Source organism: Myxine glutinosa, chromosome 1 (assembly GCF_964187855.1).
Source record: "Myxine glutinosa chromosome 1, kmMyxGlut1.1, whole genome shotgun sequence".
Taxonomy (NCBI): Eukaryota; Metazoa; Chordata; class Myxini; order Myxiniformes; family Myxinidae; genus Myxine; species Myxine glutinosa.
This window is the reverse complement of record NC_136261.1, coordinates 340,086,735-340,112,730: the sequence shown is the minus strand read 5'-3', so window position 1 is coordinate 340,112,730 and position 25,996 is coordinate 340,086,735. Positions and strand designations below refer to the sequence as shown.

Here is a 25,996-nt window from a genome sequence, read left to right as displayed (position 1 = left end):
TTTTGGTCTGCCTACTTTGTGGCCTTTGGCTGCCAAGGCCTTTAATAGGGCCAAAGAATCCATTTCGCACGCCTCCTTTGAAGGGGAGCAAATCAACAAATCGTCAACGTATTGCAGCAACACTGACCCTCCCTTCAATTCCACATCCGCCAGGTCGCGGTGCAGCGCCCGGGAAAACAGAGTGGGGCTATCTGAAAACCCCTGAGGTAGTACTGTCCAAGTATACTGGCGCCCCCTATGGGTGAAAGCGAATAAGTATTGTGACTCAGGCGCGATGGGCACAGAGAAAAACGCAGAACAAAGGTCGATGACCGTGAAGTATGTTGCGTCCGGTGGAATTGACATGAGGGTTTCTCCGTTTGGAACTAGTGGGTGTATGCCCTGTATCACCTTGTTCACCTCCCTTAAATCCTGTACAAACCTCCATTTGTCCTTTGACGGCTTTTTAACTGGCAAAATTGGTGTATTACATGGGCTGTTAGTTTCCACGATAATCTTCTGTTCCACTAGGGATTGAATCACTGGTGCTATGCCTACGTCGGCCTCAGGTCGTAGCTTATACTGTTTTACATTTGGCAAGCGCATCCCCGGCTGCACTGCTATCACTAGAGGTTCGGCGTCTCGCATCCGTCCAACCTCACCGTCGCTTTTGGGCCATAAATTGTCTGGCACCTCCGCTAGGAGGTAATCTGACTCACCCGGGTCCGTCAGCACTGCCCTCATGGCATAGGTGCCCTTAGGAGGCAACTCTGTTGCTTCGAACGTTCCATCCCTCCGTTGTGTCTTGAAGTCAATTGAGAACCCTTCGCCATTTTGGAGCCGTTTCAAAGTCCAACGGCCCTTCTTACTCCGATAACCTTGTAGGGGAACTTCACGTAACCTCCCTACCATCCAACCTACACTTTCCGGCGGCCACCCCTTGGCAGTAGTGAGGGTAACATGGGCGGCCGCTCCTTCGGGGTATCGGGTCAATGCACGCTGACTCGAGGTTAGGACTGCCTCGATTCCTATTCCCTCGCGGCCGATCCACATCCGTGACAAGTGTAGAGGCGTGCGCTCGCCCAGCTTTTCCTTAACCTTTTCTCGATAATTCTCGTCGTCGCCCGTTGCATCATAGTACGCAGTGCAATGGGGTGGACTATCCTTTAAGGTTTTTATCGAAATTTCGTGCAGTTGTAGCCAATCTCGCAGAACTGCGTTGTCCAAACACACATTATCTATGATATGCGTCCAGGTAGCCAGAGCCCCTTCATCCATGCGCCACCAATACACGGTGGGGCCGGGCCGAGACAATGCCGTCATTACCAAGTCGCGTTTAGATTCCGCGACGTCTACGAAAACTCCCTCCTCGGTACATGAGATCTGACAGCCCAAACGGCACAATAAATCCCGTCCCAGCAAATTCGTCGGGGCGGTAGTGGTCATCAAAAAAGCATGTTTAGCCTCCAGCGGGCCGCATGTTACTCGCACTTCCTCCGAAATAGGAAGCGCTTGGGGTAAACCCGAAACACCCAGTATTTGAACGTTCCTGGCCGTAGGGCGCAAAGAGGGCAATTGCCCCTTGTTAATTGTGCTGCGAGTCGCGCCCGTATCTACGAGAAATTCTAATTGTCTTCCCTCCACGTCCAACATCATGGTTGGTTCCTCTGCCGGTGTCATGGTCAAGAGAGGACACTCCTTGGGCGACTCGCCAGCGTCCCGTCAATAGGCCCCTCTATTGTATTGGGGCTGAAACCCCTTACGAGCCTTTGGGCAATCACGTATCCAGTGTCCCATCTGCTTGCAATAATGGCACGGTTCCTGCGGAACCGGTGGTGCGGAGGGCATAGGTCGTCCCTCTACAGCGCCCCTTCCGCCCTGCCGGCGTTCTGGCGGCCCCCAATGTGACTGGTTCACTGGTTGCCACTGCGGCGGACCCCGAGGCGGGGCCCAGTTCCCCCTTGGTCCGTTCTGCATCCCACTATTGGGGGGTGGTCCGGGGTTTTGGAGAAGGGGTCTTGGTGGATACCAATTTTGGGGAGGGGGCCCTTGCACAGTCCAAGTTTGAGGGTTTTGAGGAGGAGGGGGAAGAGGGGGTGGTATTGTCCATTGTTGTTTCACCTCGTTCATATTAATTAGTCCAAAATCTTCCTCAGTACAACCGTCGCAGTTCTCATTTTCGTTGTGGATCCACTCTCCGTTGGGGAATTGGCCCTTATAGAAAAGAGGATAACAACTCCTCCTATGTTCCTCTGGACCTCGAACAGGTCCCCACTTCTGGCACTGTTCGTGTATGTAGTTCTGACTCTGATCCCCCTTTTTATTCTGATTAAATTGAGCCCGTTTCTCTTGGACAAACATTTGCAATATTTCCTCCTTAATATCCTTCTTCTCCTCTAGGGAGGAGCCCGGGCATTGTTCCAGTTTGTCGCATAATTCGTTGGTTGTCATTCCCTTCCAGCCGAAGAGGACGGTCTGTACCTGTTTCTTTAACACCGGCCGAAGCCCCTCGATTAGATATTGATTTACCAATGGTTGGGGTAGCCCTCCCAGCTGCATCGGACCCAGTCCTCCCCAGCGCGCAATGGCCTTTTCCAACCTTTCTCGGTACTCTCCAATTGGTTCTCCTGCCTTTTGTTTTATGGCCCCGATCTTTCCCCAATCCGGACCTCCTGCTGGCAACAGCGCCTGCTCAATAGAATCTAGCAGCAGGACCTTTAGAGCATCCCATTGCGCTTGTGTTAACGGGGGGTTTGCACCAGCCCTTGGGTCTGCCACCGGCCAGTGTGCTCTTTGTCTAGCCCTTTCCCATACCTTGGGTGGGAGCACGGACACTCCCATATGGGTTATGTCTCGATAGTCGCACTCGCCATCCAAAACCCAATTCGACATGGTCGGCACTATCTGCCGTGGATCCTCAATAAGCAAATGTTGAATCCTTGCCCGCATTACAGTTAAAGAGGATTCTTTCCATGGTACTCTTTCCCAAACCCCATGACCTGCTGCGTCAACCCCGATAACTTGTACAGGGCACAATGTTTTCCTTTCCTCTATTTCCTGACATTCCGATGGGGTAGTTTGTGAGGTCCTTTTCCCCTTACAACCTACCAGTGAGGGGTATAACCCATCCGGTCCTATCGGTGGCGGGAACCCTGCGATGTCGGTCCCGTCATCTATTCCGTTAGCCCCGAGTTGTGCAAACGGCCTTCCCTGGCTCGGGTGGTTCTGGGGTATCTGGGGCGCGATGGTAGCGGGGTTATAGGGAGGTGGTAGCGGGGGCACAGAAAGGATAGGTGGTGCCTGAAACCCCGGGACAGAGCTTAGGACTGGGGCTGGGGAGGGTAGATTGGTCACTGCCTCCCCTCTCGCGGGGTCTGGGTTTTCAACGAGCGGCATCAGTCGCGCGTTGGCCTGCCTCTCTATTTCCTTAAGCGCTTCATCCTGCTCTTTATTCGCCTGTTTCCTCAGACCCTTGAGTTTTGTTACCTCACCGGCCAAGCTGGCCTGTTTCGACTTTGCGTGTCGCTTCATCGCTTCTTCCTTCCACCAGCCAAAGACTTTCCAATAGTCAGGCGGAAAGTGTTTCGTGGCCTGTTCGAACTTTTCTAATGTCTCATACAATACGTCCAATTTTTCCAGCGCAAAAGACCCTCCTTCGGGCCACGGTTCTCCTAAATCCTTCGTCAATGCAACCCATGACTTCCCTGGTCTCACAGCAGCATAGCCATACCTCTTAAACATAAAAAATGCTGGGGTATGTCTAAGCGGTTCACCTGCCTTTACTGTCTTATTACCCATACTGTTACCCATCCTAGGAAAATTTAGTTTACCGACGTAGCCTTGTACTCGTGAGGATCGCCCGCCTCGCGTTTACAGCCGTCTACCTAACTCTGAGAGGCTCGCAGTCTTGTACTCGTGAGGTTCGCCCGCCTCGCGTGGTACGGCCGCGCTACCTACTCTCCTGAGAGGCTCGCCCGCCTACACAGCCGTCTATCCTACCCTTACTGCACTTTCCTGGCGTCCTACGCCCGTATAATAGTTCTGATCTTACTTAAAATCCCAACGTCTCCCGGGTAGGCCTCGGATCGGGACGCCGCCCTTATCCTTACCCTCACAACCCAGAGATCTATTACCCCTTAACCTCAGGCGCCCAACGTGGGGCACTTCTCCTTACGTAACGTTACCCTAACGAGTCCATAAACAATCAGTTGCTCCAGGACCCAAGCGGTCCGTAATTAAATTTAGGTTCGTGGAACAGGTATGAGCAGGGAACGGAACGTACGGCGACCGAGCAAGAGAGAGTGGGTTACAATTTGGACTGACCCCCGGGCTAAAAAGGAAAAAACAAAAGAAAACCACAGCTCACCTGACCCGGATCAATTGCCAGCTGGTCTCTCACCACTCCCTTGCCTGGGACCGCGTCCCGGACTGCCCAGACTGATCCCACCGCTGCCACCAGTTGTCGGATCGGGACTTAGGACTTGGGACTCAGAAGAACTCAGAAGAAAGGAGCAACGGATATATTTATTGGAACTCGAGTACTCAAGCTTGAGGACAGCAAAGTTGCATTGAAACTCACAAGGAATGACCAACAGTACAACAAGATGCTCTGAAATAATTCAATTAACATTGCTTTATATAAAGGAAAGTCAGGGGTGGAGTTAGCTCACAAGACACAGAGACAGAATGGGCTCATTGGGTCCCCCACCATAGTCCCATCCTGTTGTTCAGTTAATTAAAGGAAGTTCATCCAAGGCCAGTCATGGGTTAGCTTCTGATAAGGAGATGGTCAGCATTATGTGACAACATGTTTACAACTTTCTGTATAGCAGCTGGCTTGGGAAAGTACAAAGGGGAGTGGACACTCGTAAAACTGTCAACTTGCAAGATAATGGCAAAATCAGGAAAAAGGCAAAGAGAGATAAGAGTTGCCTCCAAGGCCTGGAAAGGGGAACTAGAGATTGTGCCCACGCAGGCCAGAGCACACAGGCAGAGAACTCCTTATTAGGATATTACACATCCTCAATGCAGTAGAAAGAACTCAGTATCATAAAAGAGTACAGTAGCAAGTCAAAACAAAACATATAATTGGTTATACTTGGTAATTGGTAAAGCAGCAAGGATATACAAAGGGGGAGGGGCATTACAGCTCCCTACATATATATATATATATATATATATATATATATATATATATATATATATATATATATATATATACACACACACACACAGACTTGGCATTTAATATGGAATTTTTTTTTTATGGGGGTGAACTTACTTTTCAAGATGCCCTAGAACCAAAAGTTCATTGGAATTATGTTGAAATTATTCTAGATTTTGTTAATGTGACCTTTAAAAAAAACAAAAACCACATTTGACATTTCGAAGCAAATAAATTGATCCTTGAAAGTGATGTGAACTGATAATCGAACTCAATTCACGGACAGTACTGTGTTAAACTTCTGTACGTTTTCCAGAAGTATCTCTTTATTTTACACATTAGCCAAAAAAAATTTCAACAAAAACATAAGTTAAATTATGACTGGGATTACGGACAGTAAAATTACAGTTCAGTACTTCGTGTAACCCACACGAGCATTCAGGAGAGCACGTACACGTCGAGGCATGCTGTTCACGAGATTTGCCAAGGTTTGGACAGGAATCGCTTGCCATGCAGTGACAATAGCCTGCTGCAATTCACGCACAGAGGTAGGCTGCTGGACCAAGTTGTCGATTTGACGCGTTAATTCTGCCCACAAGTTCTCCATCGGATTCATATCCGGGGACATGGCAGGCCACTCCATATGCTCGACACCATGGTCAACAAGAAAGTGTTGGGAGGCCATGCATTGTCATCTTGGAAGACAAAGTTTCCTCGAAAGGCTGCAAGAGCAAATGGAAGCAATGTTTCTTCCAGAATGGCCCTGTACTTGAACTGGTTCAGGTTTCCATTCAGAACAACCAGGTCAGTTTTGCCCCCTGCATGAAAAGCAGCCCAAACGGTCACCCCACCACCTCCAGCTTGGACTCTTGGCACTATACAATCTTTGTTGTAGGCTTCATGCACTTGTCTGTGCACTCAGACGCGGCCATCTTTACGATAGACCAGAAATCTAGACTCGTCACTGAAGGTCACGTGATTCCAGTGTCCTGGCTGCCATTGACGGTGCTCTCTGGCCCACTGCAATCGGTGCTGGCTGTGTTGTCTGGTCAGTCGTGGCTTTCTCAGGGAACACCTGGCACGATAGCCTGCTTGAACCAGTCGTTGGTTAACTAGCCTTCTGGATACAGGCACATTTGTCAGTTGCTGCCACTCAGCCCGAAGCCGATTAGCTGACTTGGTACGGCCATTGTGGACTAACCGGTGCAGCTGGCGATGATCTCTCCTTGTGATTCTGCGGGGACGTCCTGGCCTCGGTATTGGAGTAGGGACACCCCTCTGAGAATTTCGTTTCAGGATCTTTGACACCTGACCTTGAGTGATGCCATCCTGCCAAGCAATAGCACGCTGTTTCATACCGGAATTTCATAAAGCCACCACTCCATGACAAACAGCATTGTCGAGTTGACGGACCATCTCCAGAGGAAGCGGCAATAACTTTTGTAGACGTGCAGCAGTTGTTTTCCACTAATAGAATGCAACAACCCTTATATACCCTATTGTGAAGCCAATCGTCAAATGTACCTTCCCTTACATTTTGTCACGCCACCTGTGATATTATCCTGTTATTGACTTCTTGCTGCGAAAGACAATCAGTGACATGGTTCTTTTAACAAAGAAATCACCGAAGCGTAAAATAAACTCACCAGATTGATATTCTGAGTTCAGAAAGTAAACCCAAGTCAAGAAAAAAAAAATAATCCATATTAAATGCCAAGTCTGTGTATATATATATATATGTATATATATATATATATATATATATATATATATATATATATATATATATATATATATATATATATAGATATGTGCATATATGTATATATGTGCATATATGTATATATGTATATATGTATATATATATATATATATATATATATATATATATATATATATATATATATATATATATATATATATATATATATATATAGATATATATATAGATATATATATAGATATATATAGATATATATAGATATATATAGATATATATAGATATATATAGATATATAGATATATATATATATATATATAGATATATATATATATATATATATATATATATATATATATACATACACATTTGATAGATAGATTGCTCTTTCTAACCACTGACTGATGGACTGATATTAATGTTAGGTATCTTCTGGTTGTTGTGGTAAGCTGAGATTTGGCGTGCCGACGGACATCGGAGCCAATATTCCGGGAAAAATCGCAGAACCATCGGAAAGCTTCCTTAAATGAAAATTTACGTTTTAAATCCTGGTTGTGATGTGCCCACTCATGCACTGTTCCCAGGCTGATGGCACAATTTCCAAACAGCTGGTAGAGCAAGTCAGTGATTTCACCTGTGCAGTGTGCAGTGAGGCACTGTCCTGCATGAACCATGCAAGTCTTCGTTGGTTTGGAGACAGTAATTAAGCGAGATCAACGTGTAATCGGTGCAAGACCTTGCAGTACCGCTCTCCGTTGACTGTTACTGTCTTGCCATTGGCGTCCTTGAACCAATACGGTCCCCGCATACTCAATCTGACATTCAGTGCACAGAAGCAAGTTGACTTTCGGCCCTTGAGAGACATCTCAGGCACCTCCTCAGGAGGTTCAGCAACACAGAAGATGTTGTTGTGATTGTTGATAGCCCCCGTTCAAATGGACGTGTGCTTCATCACTGAACCACAAGGGGTTGATCCAATTTGGGTACCTTTCCATTTGGTCACTGAACCAATCACACATTGTTACTCGTCTTGCCATGTCATTCAGAGTTAGTTTATGCCTTACAGATATGATGTAGGTGTAGAGCTTGAGTTCAGAAGTGAGAGTGTGTCACATAGATGAGGCTGAGATTGCCAGTTTTTGGGAATGCCGATGTTGGGATTTCTTAGGACTTATGATAGCAGCATATCTCACAAGATCAATGTTCCCTTGGTCCTTGATAACACTTGTTGAGCAGCCACTGTTGCCTTTATTTTGATTATTCATGCTTCCATGTGCTTGGAAGTGATCCACAAACTGCTAAATACTCCCATTGGAAGTTCCATTACAGGTGTGAACATTGTAATACTGACAGTATCGTCTGCGCACCTGCACGTAGGATTTTGTCTCAAACCACAAAGTCACGATTTTCACTTTTTGTTCCACTGTGAACACCATAGTTGACATGGGGTACTCCTGACTACTTGTTAGAAATGGCATACCACCACCACCACCACCACCACCATACCCTGCAAGAGAGAAGGGTATGGCATGAGAAACGACAAAATATCAGGCTGGTCAATGGGTCTGCTTTTTTGAAACATCCTGCACATACATAATATGAAGGTGGAAGGACTGATGACCTTTGAAACATTGAGAAACTATGTTGAACTCCCAAGACTATTCCTTTTGCGTTAGAGTATATAATAACTAATTTAAGGGCTGCCATGTGAATACTGTAAAGTGTAAATGAAAGCTTTTCCCTTTTTTTATTGCTTTACTTTCTCTTCTTCACTTTCCTCATTCAGAATGCAATTTTACAGCAAAAAATGGAATGTGAGAGTGCATAGTGCCATTACATGCTATTTTAACTCTATATAAAATGACAAAAAAATATTTCTAATGCATAGTGAAGAAAGAGTGTCCATCGCAAAGATTAGGCGAGCTATTGCCGGCACCATGGCCAAATTCCAAATTCCTGCCCTAACTAGTCAATTGTCAGGTCTGCCAAGCTTCCCACCAGCCGACCCCACAAGGTGGGATAATAGTGGCCGTTAAAGAAGAATAAGGGGGATTAAACAAGAAATGTCCTGATTTAAACATTATATTGCATTTTACAGTAATTGTTGGATTGAAAGAATGAAATGCCAGATATGTATATTTTAGGACATGAAAAGTTGAGAAGTGAATTAAACTTTCTGGGACATAAAAAATGGAATGAAACTATTTCCCAGAAAAATTTGCAGGTGCTTCTCAAGCATTTTCCTGATGTATTCTTTTTTCCTCGCTATCAAAATGAAAGCTTTACTCAACTTGACACTTCCTTTTATTTGTTTTCTCTTAAATGCAGCTTTCTTTGGAAGCTTAGCTGCCTGAAGTGGCAATTGATTTGTTGTCTGAACTACTGTATCCTTTAACCCCCCCCCCCCCCCTCTTTCTCACCTCCCCCAACCTCCTCAACCCCCACAGGGCAGGTCTGTCCGGCGTATCTTCTTGGCAGGTGTCCATGACCAAAAGTCCGAGACTCGGTTCTTGAATGCCTTGTTGCAGCGGGAGAATGTCGAGCACAATGATGTGCTCCAGTGGAACTTTTACGACACGTTCTTCAACCTGACTGTCAAGCAGCTACTCTTTCTTGATTGGTTGAATGAAACTTGTGCAGGAGTTTCTTACATATTTGATGGAGATGATGACGTCTTTGTCAACATTGACAACCTCGTGCAGTTCCTGCTTACTCAGCAACAACAGCAACACATCTATACGGGCATGGTCATTAAGAATGCAGTCCCCATTCTCAATCAACACAGCAAGTATAAAACGACACCTACATTGACCTTGAATATATGAATCCAATTTGCAATTCATGGGTTGCCAATAATTTGATTTGAGTGCAGCAAAATATCATTTGGATCCCTTCGGGGGCGGCAGGAAGGGTCATTCCTCTCTGGGATGTATAGATTACAGTAGATTTTGGCCGAGCCTCAAGAACATTGGGGGGAGGGAGGGCGGTTGTTGGGGGAGAGTGCATTTACCAAGTTATTGCAGAGTACTTACCAAGTGGTTTGAGCATTCGAGGAAGCACTCCATTCAAAACCTTTGATAAGGAACAGCTGGCTTGGCAAGCACTAGGTAGCTGCTTGGTAACTGAACACACCCTGGGTTTCCTTCCTTTCAGTTTGATGTTAAACTAGAAGTGCACTCAGTAGAGAGCATACCTCCACCTGGTTGGCCATATCACTCAATGGTGAAGAATCACTTTAAAAATTCTACTAGCTGGATCCGGATTTGGATCTTCACCAAAATTGAATCGATTCTTCCTTCTTACACACACAGACACACACAGACACACACAGACACACACAGACACACACAGACACACACAGACACACACAGACACACACACACCTGTCCAACAAGTTTCGTCCAAATCCATCCATAACTTTTTGAGATATCCCGCTGTGTATCGTTTTTAGCCCTATATCTCAATGGTGAAGAATCGCTTAAAAAAATTAAATAATTCTCATACCCGAATCCATATTCAGATCTTCACCAAAATCGAACCGAATCGTCCTTGTCAGACACCCAACCTGTCCAGCAGGTTTCGTCCAAATCCGTCCACAACTTTTTGAGATATCCTGCTATGTATCGTTTTTGGCCAGATCTCCCAATCGTGAAGAATCACTTGAAAAATTCTAGTAGTTGGATCTGAATCCGGATCTTCACCAAAATCAAATCATTTAGTCCTTGTCACATACGCTACATCTCTGCCCAATTTTGTCTGAATCTGTCCACAACTTTTTGAGATATTTTGTACACAAACAAACAAACGGGCAGACAAACAGACAAAACAGACAGGGGTGAAAACATAACCTCCATCCACCTTTGGTGGTGGCGGTAACAACAGTAGCGTCTATTTCAAAAGGTAATCAAAGGTGTTTGTGGTTAATAATATTTTCACTTCTGGTAGAGGTGCTCCCACCAAAACGGCACGATAAGATGTTTATACACGTTAACACGGCGTTTGTTCAAGGAGGAAAAACCCCTTGGGAAGGGGGAGATTTAATGAGTATTAATATTGTGCTTTTGTTATTAGAAGCATCCTTGGAAAAACACCACGATAAAGCTATCTGAACACAGATATACACCTCAACACGCAACCCCATTGGTGGGGAAAACCCCGTTGTTGAAGAAACCCCCTTGGGGAGGGGGACAAACGAATTCGCTGCAACCTTCATCGTGTGACCCGTGTCCCGTAGTCCTCCTGTCAAGTTTGGTTGCGATTGGATAAGTAACAACCCAATGTATCTCGGTCAAATATCGTCAGACAGACAACACCAAATTGCGTATTTTAGTATGATAATTGTGAAACTGTAAAATTGTAACTAGTTTACTTGTAATTTCACATTTGATTAAAAAAAATAAAAATCGGTCCAAAATGTATTCAATGGAAATCGGGCAATGATTATTTCACTGAGGTATGACAAAGCAGTAATGAATTGATGTGGTGAATAATATAGTGGGGACGTTTCTTCCCAAAGAGTGCATGAATATGAATGAATGAATTCAAATTCAATGAATGAATTCCCAAAGAGTGCATGAGGTTGGCCAATTATTTATGGCCCACAATATGATATTATAGCAAATGTCTGATTTATAATCCGAGATGGATATTACTCTAATGGTCTCAATTAATCTAACCATTTCTAATAGGTCAGCCGCAAAAGGTAAATTGGCGCAGTTATTTAGAAAACCTTCTGGCCATGTCTGATATTCAATTGTACAATGTGAAGGCAGGAATTTGCAATTTTACAGGACGCCAGCCAGCAGTAGTACACATACTCTATCTTATGTAAAAGATAACGTGGTATTTAATGTTCATCAACTAACACGGGCAGATGGGTCCCCAGCTGAATGTCCAACCGAAGGACTGTTACCCTCCCTGGAGGAGAGGGTATTTCATTTGAGTCTGTTTGTTACTAGCAAAATTGAAGATTTTTCAGGTATATTGGATGGTTTTGTGCGTTATTCTGTCCGTTTGTTACGAGCAAAAATGTTTTTTTATTTATTAGTATGTTCATCACTCCGGTTTGTGTGTGCGTTTGTGTGTTTGTCTGTCCGCTCACTTATACATGCCGACAGGTCACAATTTTAAACCGATCTTCACGAAACTTCACCAAATGGTAGAGTTTGTGGTCAGACAAATCCTATATATTTTTGGGGTCAACAGGGGCCAAAGGTCAACCACTTTTTTTTTTAATTTCTAAAATCCTCAATATTCATCCGATTGACTTGAAATTTGAATAGGATATACATATCGGCTAACTGAATTCAACCACCAACTATTTTTGAGATAAACATAGACCAAAAGGTTAACATAGGCCAAAGGTCAACCACTTTTTTCAAATCTCTAAAATCCTCAATTTTCATCCGATTGACTTAAAATTTGAATAGGATTTACATATCGGCTAACTGAATTCAACCACCAACTATTTTTGAGATCAGCATAGGCCAAAGGTCAACAACCATTTCAAATTTCAAATCCTCAATTTTCATCTGATTGACTTGTAATTTGAATGGGATTTTCATATCGGCGAACTGAATTCAACATCAAACTATTTTTAAGGTCAAAATAGGTCACCCGGTCAACACAGGCCAAAGGTCAACAACCATTTCAAATTTCTAAAATCCTCAATTTTCATCCGATTGACTTAAAATTTAAATGGGATTTTCCTATCAGCGAACTGAATTCAACCACCAACTATTTTTGAGATCAGCATAGGCCAAAAGGTCAACATAGTCCAAAGGTCAACCACTTTTTTCATATTTCTAAAATATTCAATTTTCATCCAATTGACTTGAAATCTGAATAGGATTTGCATATCAGCTTACTGAAACCAACCACCAACTATTTTTGAGTTCAACATAGGTCAAAAGGTCAGCATCGGCCAATTTTCTAAATTGTCAATTTTCATCCGATTAACTTAAAATTTGAAGACGATTTGCATATCTCATCACTGAATTCAACCCCCAACTATTTTTTGGAGGTCCACATAGGCCAAAAGCTCAACATAGGCCAGATTTGTAAAATCCTCAATTTTCATCTGATTGACTTGAAAATTGAATAGGATTTTCATATCAGCTAACTAAATTCAATTACCAACTTTTTTTTTGAGATGAAAATAGGCCAAAAGGTCAACATAGGCTAGGGTCGACAACTAGGGTCTACGACTTTTCTCAAATTTTTTAAATCCTCAATTTTCATCTGATCGACTTGAAATCTGAATAGGATTTGCATATTGGGTTACTGAAACCAACCACCACCTATTTTTTTAGGTCGACATTGGCCAAAAGGTCAACATAGGAAACATTTCTAAAATTGTCAATTTTCGTCAGATTAACTTAAACTTTGAAGACCATTTGCATATCAGGTCACTGAATTCAACCATTCATTATTTTTGAGGTCAAAAGGATGCTCTACTGAGTGCCATATTACTTTGTTCTGTTTTTCCAAGTGTCGCTCTGAGTGATTTTTCATTATTCTGTCTGTCTGTTTGTCACTCGCCTACAGGTCACAATTCTAAACCGACCATCATGAAGCTTCACCAAGCTGTAGAGGTAGTCACAATTGTGAAGCCTATTGATTGAGGTCAAATGTCACCTGGAGGTCAAATTTCTAAAATCGCCATTTTAAATCCGATTGACTTGAAAATTGATCAGCATTTGTATATTGAGGCACTAAATTGGGAAACCAACTATTTTTGATCTCAAACGGTCGAAGTTCAACTCAAGGTCATACTTCCAAAATCATCAATTTTCATCTGAAAAACCATCAATTTTCATCTGATTGACTTGGAAAAGAACAGCAAGCATTTGTGTGGTGCCTCATTGAATTGGGAAGCCAACTACTTTTGAGGTTAACAGGTCAAAGGTCAACTCAATGTCAAATTTCCAAAATCATAAATTTTCATCTGAAAAATCATATATTTTCATCCAATTGACTTGAAAATTTAACATTTGCATAGTGCCTCACTGAATTGGGAAACCAACTAATTTTGAGGTCAAACGTCAACTCAAGGTCAAACTTGCAAAATCAATTTTCAATCTATTGACTTGAAAATTTAACAGCATCTGCATAGTGCCTCACTGAATTGGGAAACCAACTTTTTAGGTCAAAAGGTCAAAGGTCAACTCTAGGTCAAACTTCTAAAATCATCAATTTTCATCTAAAAATCATCACTTTTCATCCTATTGACCTCAGCTCTTTTTCTTTTTTTTTCTTTTTTTTTTGTATACTGAATCGAGGCTCGTGAAAGCTGACATTTACTTCACAAACAAATCAACCAGACAAACAAAATATATAAAAAGAGGGAGCTGCAGACAAGAGAATGGGAAGCACACAAACACTTGAGAGCACACAACATTTAAGAGCAGGGAGATGTGTGGGAGGGAGAGGGCTTGGGGGGAGGAGGCGTGGGAAGGGGGGAGGGGGGTGGGAGAAGTATAAAACACAAGGACACCAAGGACTTCCAGGACGGAAGTTGGTATTTCAAAAAGTGGAATTGGGGTGAAATTATCGGGGATAGAAAAGATCAAGGTTTTGGATGGGAGAAGATAAGAGATGGTGGTGAACAGCTGTTTTAAAGACCTGGAGGGTGGAGTGGGATTGAAGAGAGTGAGGGAGTTTGTTCCAGAGGCGGGAGAAAAGAGGAATGAAGGAGTGAAGGTGAGCAGAGAGTCTTGATTTTGGCAGTTTAACCATAAGAGGGTTGCAGGCAGATCTTGTGCGACCTGAAGGAATATTTGCGGGACAGAGCCCAGAGAGAGCTGGGGGGGCAAGGCCAGAGAGTAGTCGGTAGAAGACGGAAAGACCACCAAACCTGCCTGCGGTGAGTGAGTGAGAGGCCCTTGGAGTTTGCTTCATCGCGGGAGATTCCAATGATTCTGAATGCTTTGCTTTCAACAGCGTGAAGACGAGCTAGGTGTGAGGCAGGAGCACCAGCCCAGAGGGGAGAGCAGTATTCCATTGAGCTGCAGATGAAAGCCTTGTACGTGGTGAGGAGCTCAGGTGTGCCAAGGAAGGACTTCGCACGACGGAGGATGCCCAGTCGGCGACTGGCTTTGGAGGCCAGATTTGAAATGTGGTTTTCCCAGGAAAGATCATGGCAGATAGTGAGACCCAAAAGTTTGAGTGACAGAACTTCTTGGAGAGGATTATTCAGAAAGTAGATGGGAGGGTTGTCCAGTCGGTCTTTTCGGAGAGACATCGTAAGGTCTGAGATTTGTCAGGATTGAAAGACATGTTCCACTTGTTTGCCCAGTCTGTGATTTTGTCCAGGTCTGCAGAGAGTGAGGAGGCTGCAGACTGCCGATCAGAGGGATGAAGAATGGAGCGACAGAGAGTAGAGTCATCAGCAAAGAGATAGAGAGGATTTTCAAGAGAGTCGGAGAGATTTATTGATGAAGACCAGAAAAAGCACAGGGCCCAGAACACTGCCTTGGGGAACTCCAGCCTGAACAGGAAGAGGAGATGAGAGAAACCCATTCAGGGCCACACATTGACTACGACTAGAGAGGAAGTCCGCCAGCCATGCGTGGAGATTTCCATGGATACCAACAGAGGAGAGTTTGGTGAGCAGAGCGGAGTGCCAGACCGTATCGAAGGCACGTGATATGTCAAGGGAGACAGCTCTAATTTCCTGTTTGGCATTGAGGACCTCCATCCATTGCTGAGAAAGCAGTAGCAGCATGTCCAGAGTAGAGTGACCAGGTCTGAAACCAAATTGATGATGAGAGATCAAGCCATTGGAGAAGAGGAAGGATTTCATATCTGAAGCAATGATGGATTCCATGATTTTACTGATAATTGAGAGAAGGCCGATTGGTCTGTAGTTGCTGGGATCTGTTTTTGCACCTTTTTTGTGCAAAGCGGTGATGTTGGCAGATTTCCAAGCAGATGGCAGATGACCTTGAGCAAAAGAGAGTGTGAAGAGAACAGAGAGAGGGAGTGAAAGAGCGGAAGAACAAGATTTTAGGACCCGTGGGCTGATGCCGTCAGGTCCAGTTGCAGAATCAGAGTCGAGGGTTGACAGAAACTTTTCCACCTTGTCAGGAGGAAAGGACACAGAGTCCAGGAGCAGCTGGGTACGACTGGGTACGGTGGGTACAGAGAGGGATGGGTTTGGGACACAAGATTTAGAGGCAAACACAGAGTTGAGGCATTCAGGTTTTTCACGCGCGGAGTCAGCCGTGTGGCCATTTGAGGTGAGGGAGGGGATGGAGGGGGAACAAACACCAGAAACATATTTGACCAGACGCCACCAGGATTTGGAAGAGGGAGACAGATAAGAGAGTTCTGTCCTGAGAACGGAGAGATATTGTTTCCTGGCTCTCCTGAGGGTGGACACACACTTGTTTCGGGCTTTGTGAAAGGAAATGAGATTTCCTTCCGTTGGATTTGCTTTCCAGGAGACGAAAGCAAGTTGTTTCTGGGCAATAGCCTCACCACAAGATTCCGTGTACCATGGACGGGAGGAAGGGTATGACAACTGAAGACGAGATGGGATAAATCTGTTCATGAGAGAGAGCAGTTTACTTTGGAAGAATTCCCAGGATGAGTTGATGTCAGAGGCGGTCGAGATGGGAGACCAGTCCAGATGATTGATGGCTGCTTGAAGACCATGCCAGTTGGCCTGAGTGAAATGCCAGACTCGTCGACGCTGAGGAGGCTCTCTGAGAATGGTCAGAGACATGTCCACTTTAACAAGCACATGATCAGATGAGCCGATTGGAGCAGAAGAAGAGCAGCAGACATTTTCAGGGAAGTTAGTCATAACCAAGTCCAGAAGAGAAGATGCTCCGTTGATTGAGATCCGGGTCGGGAAATTGACAGATTGTGTCAGTCCCAGTGAGTCACAGAAGTCCTTTGCTGAAGAGCCATGGCTGGTGAGAGAGGTACCCACACCCAGCCAACTGGCATGGTGACAATTGAAATCACCACATATGAGGAAGAGAGAGTTGGGATGGGTAGATAGAAGTTGGTCCATGTTATCAGACAGCGAGATGTAGATGGAGTCATCACTGTTTGGTGGACGGTACAACACACACATGAACAAAAGGTGGGAGCGAAGGGGAAGCCGTAGCCAAAGGTATTCCTGGGGGTGAGGTGGAGAGAGGGCAGTGCAGGGCGAGTGAGGAAGAGTTTTTTTATAAAGATAGCAACCCCCCCTCCAGGACGAGGCTCAGGTCTATCATACCGGAGGAGGGAGTAACCTGGGAGAGATACCAAGGAATCAGAGACATCATGAAGGAGGAAAGTTTCTGTTAAGCAGATCACGTCTGGTTTGGCAGAAGCAACCTGTATGGAGAGATCAGTCAAGTTTGAGCGAAGGCCCTGGATGTTTGAGGTCCATACTGTTAAAGAAGAGGAAGGGGGAGCATCGGATACAGAACAGGGGGGGGGGGGGGAGCGTTAGGGTATGATGTGGAAGAGGAGGAAGAGGTAGGGAGAGCTGTTGCAGGTGTGTCAGAGGTTACAGAATAGCTTGGAGAAAGGGAAGAATGGGGCGGACAAAAGGTTTGATGGTGATTGGGTGAGGCGCAGTGAGGTGTTGTTTGAGGAGGGGGAGGAGTGAGGCAGAAGGTTGAGGGAGATGGTGAGAGTTGGAAGGGGGAAGAAGCGGGGAGGATGCTTTGAGGAGGAGGGGTGAGAGGGGAGTCTAGGAGGGGAGGAGTGAGGGAGGGTCTCAGAGGGGAGGCGTGTGGGGGGAGTTTAGGAGGGAAGGGGCAAGGGGGGGAGATCTGAAAGGGATGGGTGATGGGGAAGATTTGGAGGGCAGGGGCAAGGGGGAAGATTTGAAAGGGATGGGTGATGGGGAAGATTTGGAGGTGAGGGGTGAGATTGGATTTTGAAAAATGTACGATTAATGGGAAACGAACATTTCTTGCAAAATGAGTTTCTTGCGACCTTTGAGTCAAAAATACGTTTGAGGACGCTGAAGGATGGGTGGAGTTCTGGAGAGTTTAGGGAATGAATGAAAGAGGCACTGTAGCTGTAAGAGATGGAATTTTTTTTTGGAATGAATAGATTTGGTGAGGAAGTCGAAAGCATCCTTTTATAGAACAAGAAGAAAAAGGTGTTATAGAATATGACAGAATACCATTCTTCAGGGGACAGATGAAACATTTTTTAATGACGTGAACACGTGATCACGAACAACGTGGTCAAAGAACGAATGAACAAATAAGAACAAAACGGATAAGAACAGAGAAGGGAATAGGCTTTGATCTTTGAAGGCTTTGATCAAGATCGTTAATTTTGATCTTGATGAAATGGACAATTTGCTGGATCAATTGCAACCTTTTTTTTCGTGGAGAGGGAGGGTTGTATTTTGCAAGTATTGTGCTTGGCACTTGGCACAAGTCTTCTTGTTTGTCTGCACAGAACATGAGGATGTGTATTTATTACATTCGACCCTTTACGACCCCTAAAAATCTCCCAAACCTTTGCAACCCGAAGAACCTAAGGATCATGAAGATCCACAAAGAACCTGATGTCCCTAGAACCCTTTTAGACATGTAAAACACTTTAGACCCTTTATAACCCTGAGACCATTTGAGACCCCTAACACCCTTCAGACCCTTTATAACCCTAAGACCATTTCAGACACCTAAGACCCCTCCAAACTGAAAGACCCTTTGAGATCCATTTGAAACCTTACACACTTTTTTAGGACACAAACATGTATATAGACATGCATTGAATGCAAATATATTTCATTTTCGCAAAAACAAGAATGGATGGGATTGGAAAATTCTTTCAAATGAAGACTTTTGAGCCACCAGTTATGTCTTTGCTTTGCTGACCAGTTGCATATACTTCTTTTCTTCAGGTACTATGTTCCATCCCAAATTCAAGCCAAAAAGAAATACCCTACATATGTGTCCGGTGGGGGAATTATCATGTCATCATGGACGGCTTTGCAGATACATGTTGCGGCATCATCACTACCCATTTTGCCCATTGACGATGTCTTTCTCGCACAATGTCTGGAGCTTCTTGGCCTGAAGCCACAATATCACAATGGCTTTCGCACTTCGGGCCTAAATTTGCCAGGGAAACGTGTTAATTCTTTCCATCCATGTTACTACCGTGAAATGCTCCTTGTGCACAGACTTTTGCCCTACCAGATGTTGCCAATGTGGGAAGCAGTACAGGATCCAAAACTTCGATGTGGAAATCCCCTGTAATCCCATAATAATGTTCTTCAGTGTAAACCATTATGGACTGATAACGTGAGATGTTTGGGTGCTTAAAAATCTGAATTGTCCCTTAGGTGCATTGTAAGGTTGATGCACAATTTTACTCTGTGCATTTGAGAAATGTTGAGGTTTACCAATAAATCAAGTCAAATAGTTGGATTATTAAACGAGTACATCTGCCTTGTGTTCACTTAATGATGGAGAAATGTGAACTATTTATCTTTCATCATACCAAATGTTTTTCTACTGTTGGGTGTGTAAAGCATACATTCACGCACACCATTTTTAATAACCTGGACTGAAAAGGCATTTTTTTTTTGAAGTTTTTTTTTTTTTTTTTTTGTGAAATTTTTATTGTCTTTTTCTGAGTGAAATCTATGCACAGACATTTGGAAAAGTGAATAGTGTGTTTTATTAATAAAAAGTTGAATGTGCAATACAAAAATTGATGGACTTTTTACAAGTCTTCCATTACACAGAAATATCATATGAAAAGGCAATGGTATTTGACCTTATGGACAGCAGAAAAGATGGGAAAATGGTGAAGTATTGTCTTTAAATTTATGGAACATCCATTCATACGAGTTCTCATATATTCTTTATTTTTGTTTATTTTAGTGATGTTTTTGACAGTTTTCCACATGTATACAGATTGGTAGCATTCTTCAACGTTACTGATAAATAAATCGCAAAACCCAAACAGAATAGAAGTGTAAGTACTGTGTGTAAAGCCTTAGATTGTGCAATTTATTTAGTCATGTCATTGCCTCACCTGTTATGAAGACTTGAAATATAGTCGCTATATAAATGCAGCATTTGTTTATAGGTTCTTAAAAAGATCACTCGGTAAACGATGTTTTAAAGGACAATGAAGGATGGATTTTCATTTGAGATGCAGTTGCAAAACAAAAAGATATCCTAGCAAACCTCTTCTTTTGTTCATATTAATGATCCATGGTCTGTATAGAATAGAACAGTGCATCTTAATTTTGCAATGTCAATATTTTGAATTTTTATTTCTCTAAGCTCCTGTGTAAAGATTGAATAAAATGTCGACTAATTCGGGAAGTAGATTGAAACGCGTTTGTGCCTAGTCTTGATTCTATTTTCTTTCATAGGTTTGGGTCGAGTAGCATTATATTGTGACTTCATTGTCTATATCTAATCGTCTGCATAATTGAATCCAGAAAATGATTGCGATAGCTTGTCTTATTATTATTATTTTTTTTCTTTCAAAAACAGCCATTTTGTGTGCTGCATTTGAGATGAATGACTTGTTCTACTGTGAGTTTTGCTTTGACAATGATAAAGGAACTGATTTTGAAGTCCAATATACTATGAAAAGCAATATTGTTCTGACGGAAAACATTACAGCTGTACAATCAGTTAGAAAATGTTGTGTTTTTGAGTAACTGTTCTACACATTTGTCTGTTTGTCTTTTTTCTTTAAGACTTTTTCCATGTAGAAATGACGTGATTACTGTATTATTAACTTCATTACCTAGATAGTTTTTTTTTTGGTACTTTAAGTTGATGAAAATGTAGTCTTCGTTGAATAAGCAAACTGAAGTTTTCACCATGCACATACTTATGTTTTCTGTTCTCGAACTCAATTGGTCAGATTGTGCTTGGTTTTGATTTGAATATATCAACTTTAAATTTTAACTTTTGAAATCTGATACCTTAATGTTAACAATTTCCAAGTCTATATCACCATGCCATTTATTTAAAACAACACTGTAATTGTATTGTGAAATAATTTTAACCGTGACATGTGCTATGGCATAATTAAAAATATGTTTACACATTTTGAGTAACACGTGGTGTTTCTATTGTGACCAAACGTTTTGATAAATTCAAAGCGTAAACATTCTTGTTTAGCAGAAATATTGCTTCCTTTATCCCACTAAATATCACTGTCCTTGTTTTGCAACAAAAACAAAAGGCGCTAACTTTAAAAAAAAAATACTTATTCACTGTTTAGTAATGCAAGTACTGTGTGTAAAGCATTAATTTGCACAATTTAGTTATATGATTACGTCTCACCTGTTATGAATGGTTTTGAAATGGTCACTATATAAACACAGCATTTGTTTATCGGTTGTTGTTTTAAAACAAAATATAGTCACTATGTAAACAACATGTTTAAAGGATAAGGAAAGATGGATTTGCATTTGATATGATTTTGAGTAAGTTTGTAATATATTTGTTACATGTTGGTTTTATTGGATTGTCAATGAATCAGAGGAGTTTAAGAGATGGAAAGGTGGTCAGGGTGGGATTAGGTGTTAAATTATTTAATGATTGTCTTGATTTGTACAATGTCTAGGAGCACATACTACTTTTGATGTATAAAATTTGCAATAAAGCACAAAGAATTTTTGCAGTGTAGTAATGTTTTAATGTTTTGTCAAAATATCATTTTATGCAAACTATAAGATTTTAAAGATTATTTTCCCATGCATTTAGGTATCGAGGGTTGCTTATATCATCGTATCTTCACTCCTGGTACGTATTTCGATCTTTCCTTCAGAGTGCAGTTTCATCCATAGTATTCCAGAGTTCCATTGCTTTCTCAATCATATTGATTATTTGGTGGTTGAATTGTACACTTGCATGTATTTTATCATCCATCAATGTGGGACACTCAAAATGTTTTTTTATTGTCAATTCAGGCTGTGGACAATTTGGTTCTCCTCGTTTTACAGTTTTTGAGTATGGCCTTGTTTTGTAGAAAGTGGTCTTCTCCATGGCATTCTCTCCGACATCTTTCTGTTCTGCTTCTGGGTGCCCTTGTTAGGTGGTGGTGCATAATTTCTGTGATAATTCCTTTCAAAGTTTTATGTCAAGTGGTCATGGGGTTTCTTCAGATTTTGCGACGAGGAGGGTGTTACCTTATGTGAACCACTCATCCATTAACTTTTCTTCTTGAATAGGATCATTCATACTTATTTCTTTCCAAAAATATTCTTTTTAATCTTTTTTTAGGGGACTTGATATACTTTGATTTTGTTTCCCTAGTTTGTGGTAGAATCTTTTTGGGTTATTTTCAAATAATTGTTTTTGCCTTCTCCCTTTGTTGACTTTGTCAAAGTTTTTTTAAATCTCACTTATCATTTCTATTTTTTGTTTTCAGCACCTATTAAGTGTCGGTCTTCGCCTTCAATTTAATTTGTGTTTTGAATAATTTTAACTTTAAGCTTTGGTTTCCGATCACAAATGTGTGCGCTTGTGTGCACATTAGTTATGGTTTGCATTGAATGGTTTCTTGTACATCAACCAACTATCTTGTTAAAAATGTATTTGCAGTGTAATGCACATTTTATCACATGCAGTTGAGTACACACTTGTTGCTGCTAGAATGGCAGCTGCAATGTCGTCTTCAAGGGGAGCACAATGGGGGAGAGATGTATCATACTGACATTTGGTCACACCCACAATCTGGCAAGCATAGTATAATCTCCAAAATCCTAACAATAACAATATGGTGAACCAGAGACAGCTGTTCTGGCTCACTTTTTGAGACAGATGGAACACCGGCACATTTGCGGATAAATATTTCGACAATGTCAGCCCTGTTTCTGTTGTTCCATATGCAGCCTATGGGTGCTGGTTACATCATTTCTGGAAACACGGCTGCCCCTGTTATCAGTAATTTGGTACTCATTTTGCCGACCTCGGAAGGATGACAGGCTGACTCAACCTACTTGTTATTATTTCAATGGCATGACACATGGTCGAACTCAAGACCCTATAAGATCTCAAGCCAGCCGCCTTAACAAATAAGCCAACACCAGGCTTGATGTCAGAACTGACTTTCTATTAACAAAACGAATGAAAAGAAAGCGTAGGAGGGTCATTCTCAAAAAAGGAGGCTATAATTAAAAGGTAACAAAATCTTGTTACCTCTGCCACTGGAGGTGGATTGAGGTTGTGTTTTGACCGGTCTGTCTGTTTACTTGACAAAAATTTTTTAAAGACAAGTATGTTGATCACGCCTGTTTGTTACTTGGCAAACATATATATATATATATATATATATTTGCAAGTATGTTGATCGTGTGTGTGTGTGTGTGTGTGTGTGTGTGTGTGTGTGTGTGTGTGTGTGTGTGTGTGTGTGTGTGTGTGTGTGTGTGTGTGTGTGTGTGTTCACTTATACTTGCCTACAGGACACAATTTTAAACCAATCTTCACGAAACATTACCAAATGGTAGAGTTCGTGGTCCGACAAAATCCTATATATTTTTGGGGTGAAAAGGTCAACCACTTTTTTTCAAATTTCTAAAATCCTCAATTTTCATCTGATTGACTTGAAATTTGAATAGGATATACATGTCGGCTTACTGAATTCAACCACCAACTATTTTTGAGATCAATATGGGCCAAAAGGTCAACATAGGCCAAAGATCAACAACAATTTTAAATTTCGAAAATCCTCAATTTTCATCCAATTCGCTTGAAATTTGAATGGGATTTTCATATCGGCTAATTAATTCAACCACCAACTATTGATGAGATCAGCATCAGCGAAGAGGTCAACGTAGGCCAAAGTCGACCACTTTTTTTGAATTTCTAAAATCCTCAATTTTCATCCAATTGACTTGAAATTTGAAGAGGATTTACATAACGGCGAACTGAATTCAACCACCAACTATTGATGAGATCAACATAGGCCAAAGGTCAACAACAATTTCAAATTTCTAAAATCCTCAATTTTCATCCGATTCACTTGAAATTTGAATGAGATTTACACATCGGCAAACTAAATTCAACCACCAACTATTTTGGGGATCAGCATAGGCCAAAAGGTCAAAATAGGCGAAGGGTCAACCACGTTTTTCAAATTTCTAAATGCCTCAATTTTCATCCGATTGACTTGAAATTTGAATTGGATTTCCATGTCAGTCAACTGAATTCAACCACCAATTATATAAGAGGGCAAAAGGATTCTCTATTGAGTGCCATTCTGCTTTGTTCTCTTTTGCCAAGTGTCTCTTTGAGTGATTTTTCATGTTTGTTTGTCTGTCCGCTCACTTATACTTGCCTACAGGTCACAATTTTAAAGCGATCTTCATGAAACCACCAAATGGTAGAGAGTTGGTGGTCTGACAATTCTATATATTTTTGAGGTGAAAAGGTCAACAGGCCAAAGGTCAACCACTTTTCCAAATTCCTAAAATCCTCAATTTTCAGCCGATTCACTTGAAATTTGAATGGGATTTACATAGCAAACTGAATTCAACCACCAACTATTTTTTAGATCAACTTAGGCCAAAAGGTCAACGTAGGCCAAAGGTCAACCACTTTTCCAAATTCCTAAAATCCTCAATTTTCATCTGATTCACTTGAAATTTGAAAAGGATTTTCATATCTATCAGGTTAGTGAAACCAACTACCAACGATTTTTGAGGTCAACATAAGTCACATACTTGTGGACGAATTATGACAAAACTTTGTGGATGAGTTGGTTAAGTGACAAGAACAAGCCGATTAGGCTTTGGTCCAGGTCCAAATCCAGATCTGGCCTATCAGTGGATAGAAAATATAAACTGTACCTTGATTTGGTTTTGAATTGAGTGCTTAAGCCACTTGGTGAGCGTTCTGCAAGAAACTTAGTAACTGAACACACCCCTTCAAAAATGGAGGTTCTTGGAAGTATTATGAAGGTGATTTGTTATACAGTGTTAAAATATATAATTCAATTTGAGTAACGTTTTAAAGAGGATGGTTTAAAGACGTATAAATAAACAAATTATGAATTATACTGCCATTTTCTCCAGCGTCTATTACATTACCCTGTCGAACACGTACGTGAGTTATTCGTGCCTGTGATATGTGTCCATATGACATCCTTAAAAAGAGTAGGTTTTCTGTTTAGAATCTTTTTCAATCTTGGTGGACTGCAATAGAGTTATATTTTATATATATTATATATATATATATATATATATATATATATATAGTCTCATTCCTCTCTGTGCATGTGCTGATCAGATGAATTCTTAGCCAAGCTGTGGTAAAAACGACGGACTTGTCATCTTACTTCATGTTCAAAATATGATAATCTATTTAAATACGTTGTTCCTCGATCACGAACGGATGATTATAGACTGATAAGATGGATGGACGAACAGACCTGAAACAATTGCTGTTCCCCAGGGCCTTGCTTGGTAGTGTGTGCCCTCATGATGTGTTGCTGGAGGGCATCATGTGTAGGTGGCAGTGTTTCCATTTCCTTCACTGGAATAAGCCTGCTCCTTGCCTCGTTGACATCTGTTGATGGCAGTAGTAGTATCAGTCCCTCCCAAGACCCTTCCCTGTTGAATCAACGTCTCTTTTTCAATTAATTTCACCAACATTTGTGGTCATTGTTTGAATCTTTCCTCTGTTGAACATCATCTATCAAGTACCTCCTAATATCTTGCTTCTCCCAGACCCAATTGTCACATGATGTTCTTGTCAACTTCTTTAACATTTCAAAAGTACAACCTTCGACTCACGATTGCGCTTCAAAGGAGGAGTGTGCATCCACTCCAACATCAACACACCTGCCGTTCTCCTTGTTGACCTCGAATCTCCAAACTTTGATGTCATCTGGCTTAATATTTGTCTTCCAACCATCACACTGTTTTTCTCTGTTTCACTTACTGCCTCTCCCAACTCTACACACTTCACAGCTTTCTTTGACTATCTTATTTCCTGCCATGAGACCATGATATCCGAACACCCTCAAGCAGAATTCCTGTATTTAGGAGACTTCAATGTTACACCACAGGGAGTGGTTGAAATCAATCCCACATGGATGTTGGGGGAGTTTGAAGCTCTTACATTTTCCATTCCCAATGATTTGTAACAAAATTATCACCCACCCTACTCATATCCCAGATCGTCATGACC

At 42.0% G+C, this 25,996-nt stretch overlaps 1 protein-coding gene across 1 annotated transcript in view; it reads left to right on the top strand.

Annotated features, from left to right (window-relative positions):
* Positions 1–21,483, top strand: part of LOC137412692 (N-acetyllactosaminide beta-1,3-N-acetylglucosaminyltransferase 3) — a 55,755-nt gene extending 34,272 nt beyond the window's left edge. The window contains exons 2-3 of the mRNA XM_068097980.2: positions 9,311–9,651; positions 18,730–21,483. Coding sequence (XP_067954081.2) covers positions 9,311–9,651; positions 18,730–19,087 — 699 coding nt within the window. The 3' untranslated portion in view covers positions 19,088–21,483. The remainder of the gene's footprint in view (positions 1–9,310; positions 9,652–18,729) is intronic.
* The last annotated feature ends 4,513 nt before the right edge of the window (positions 21,484–25,996 follow it).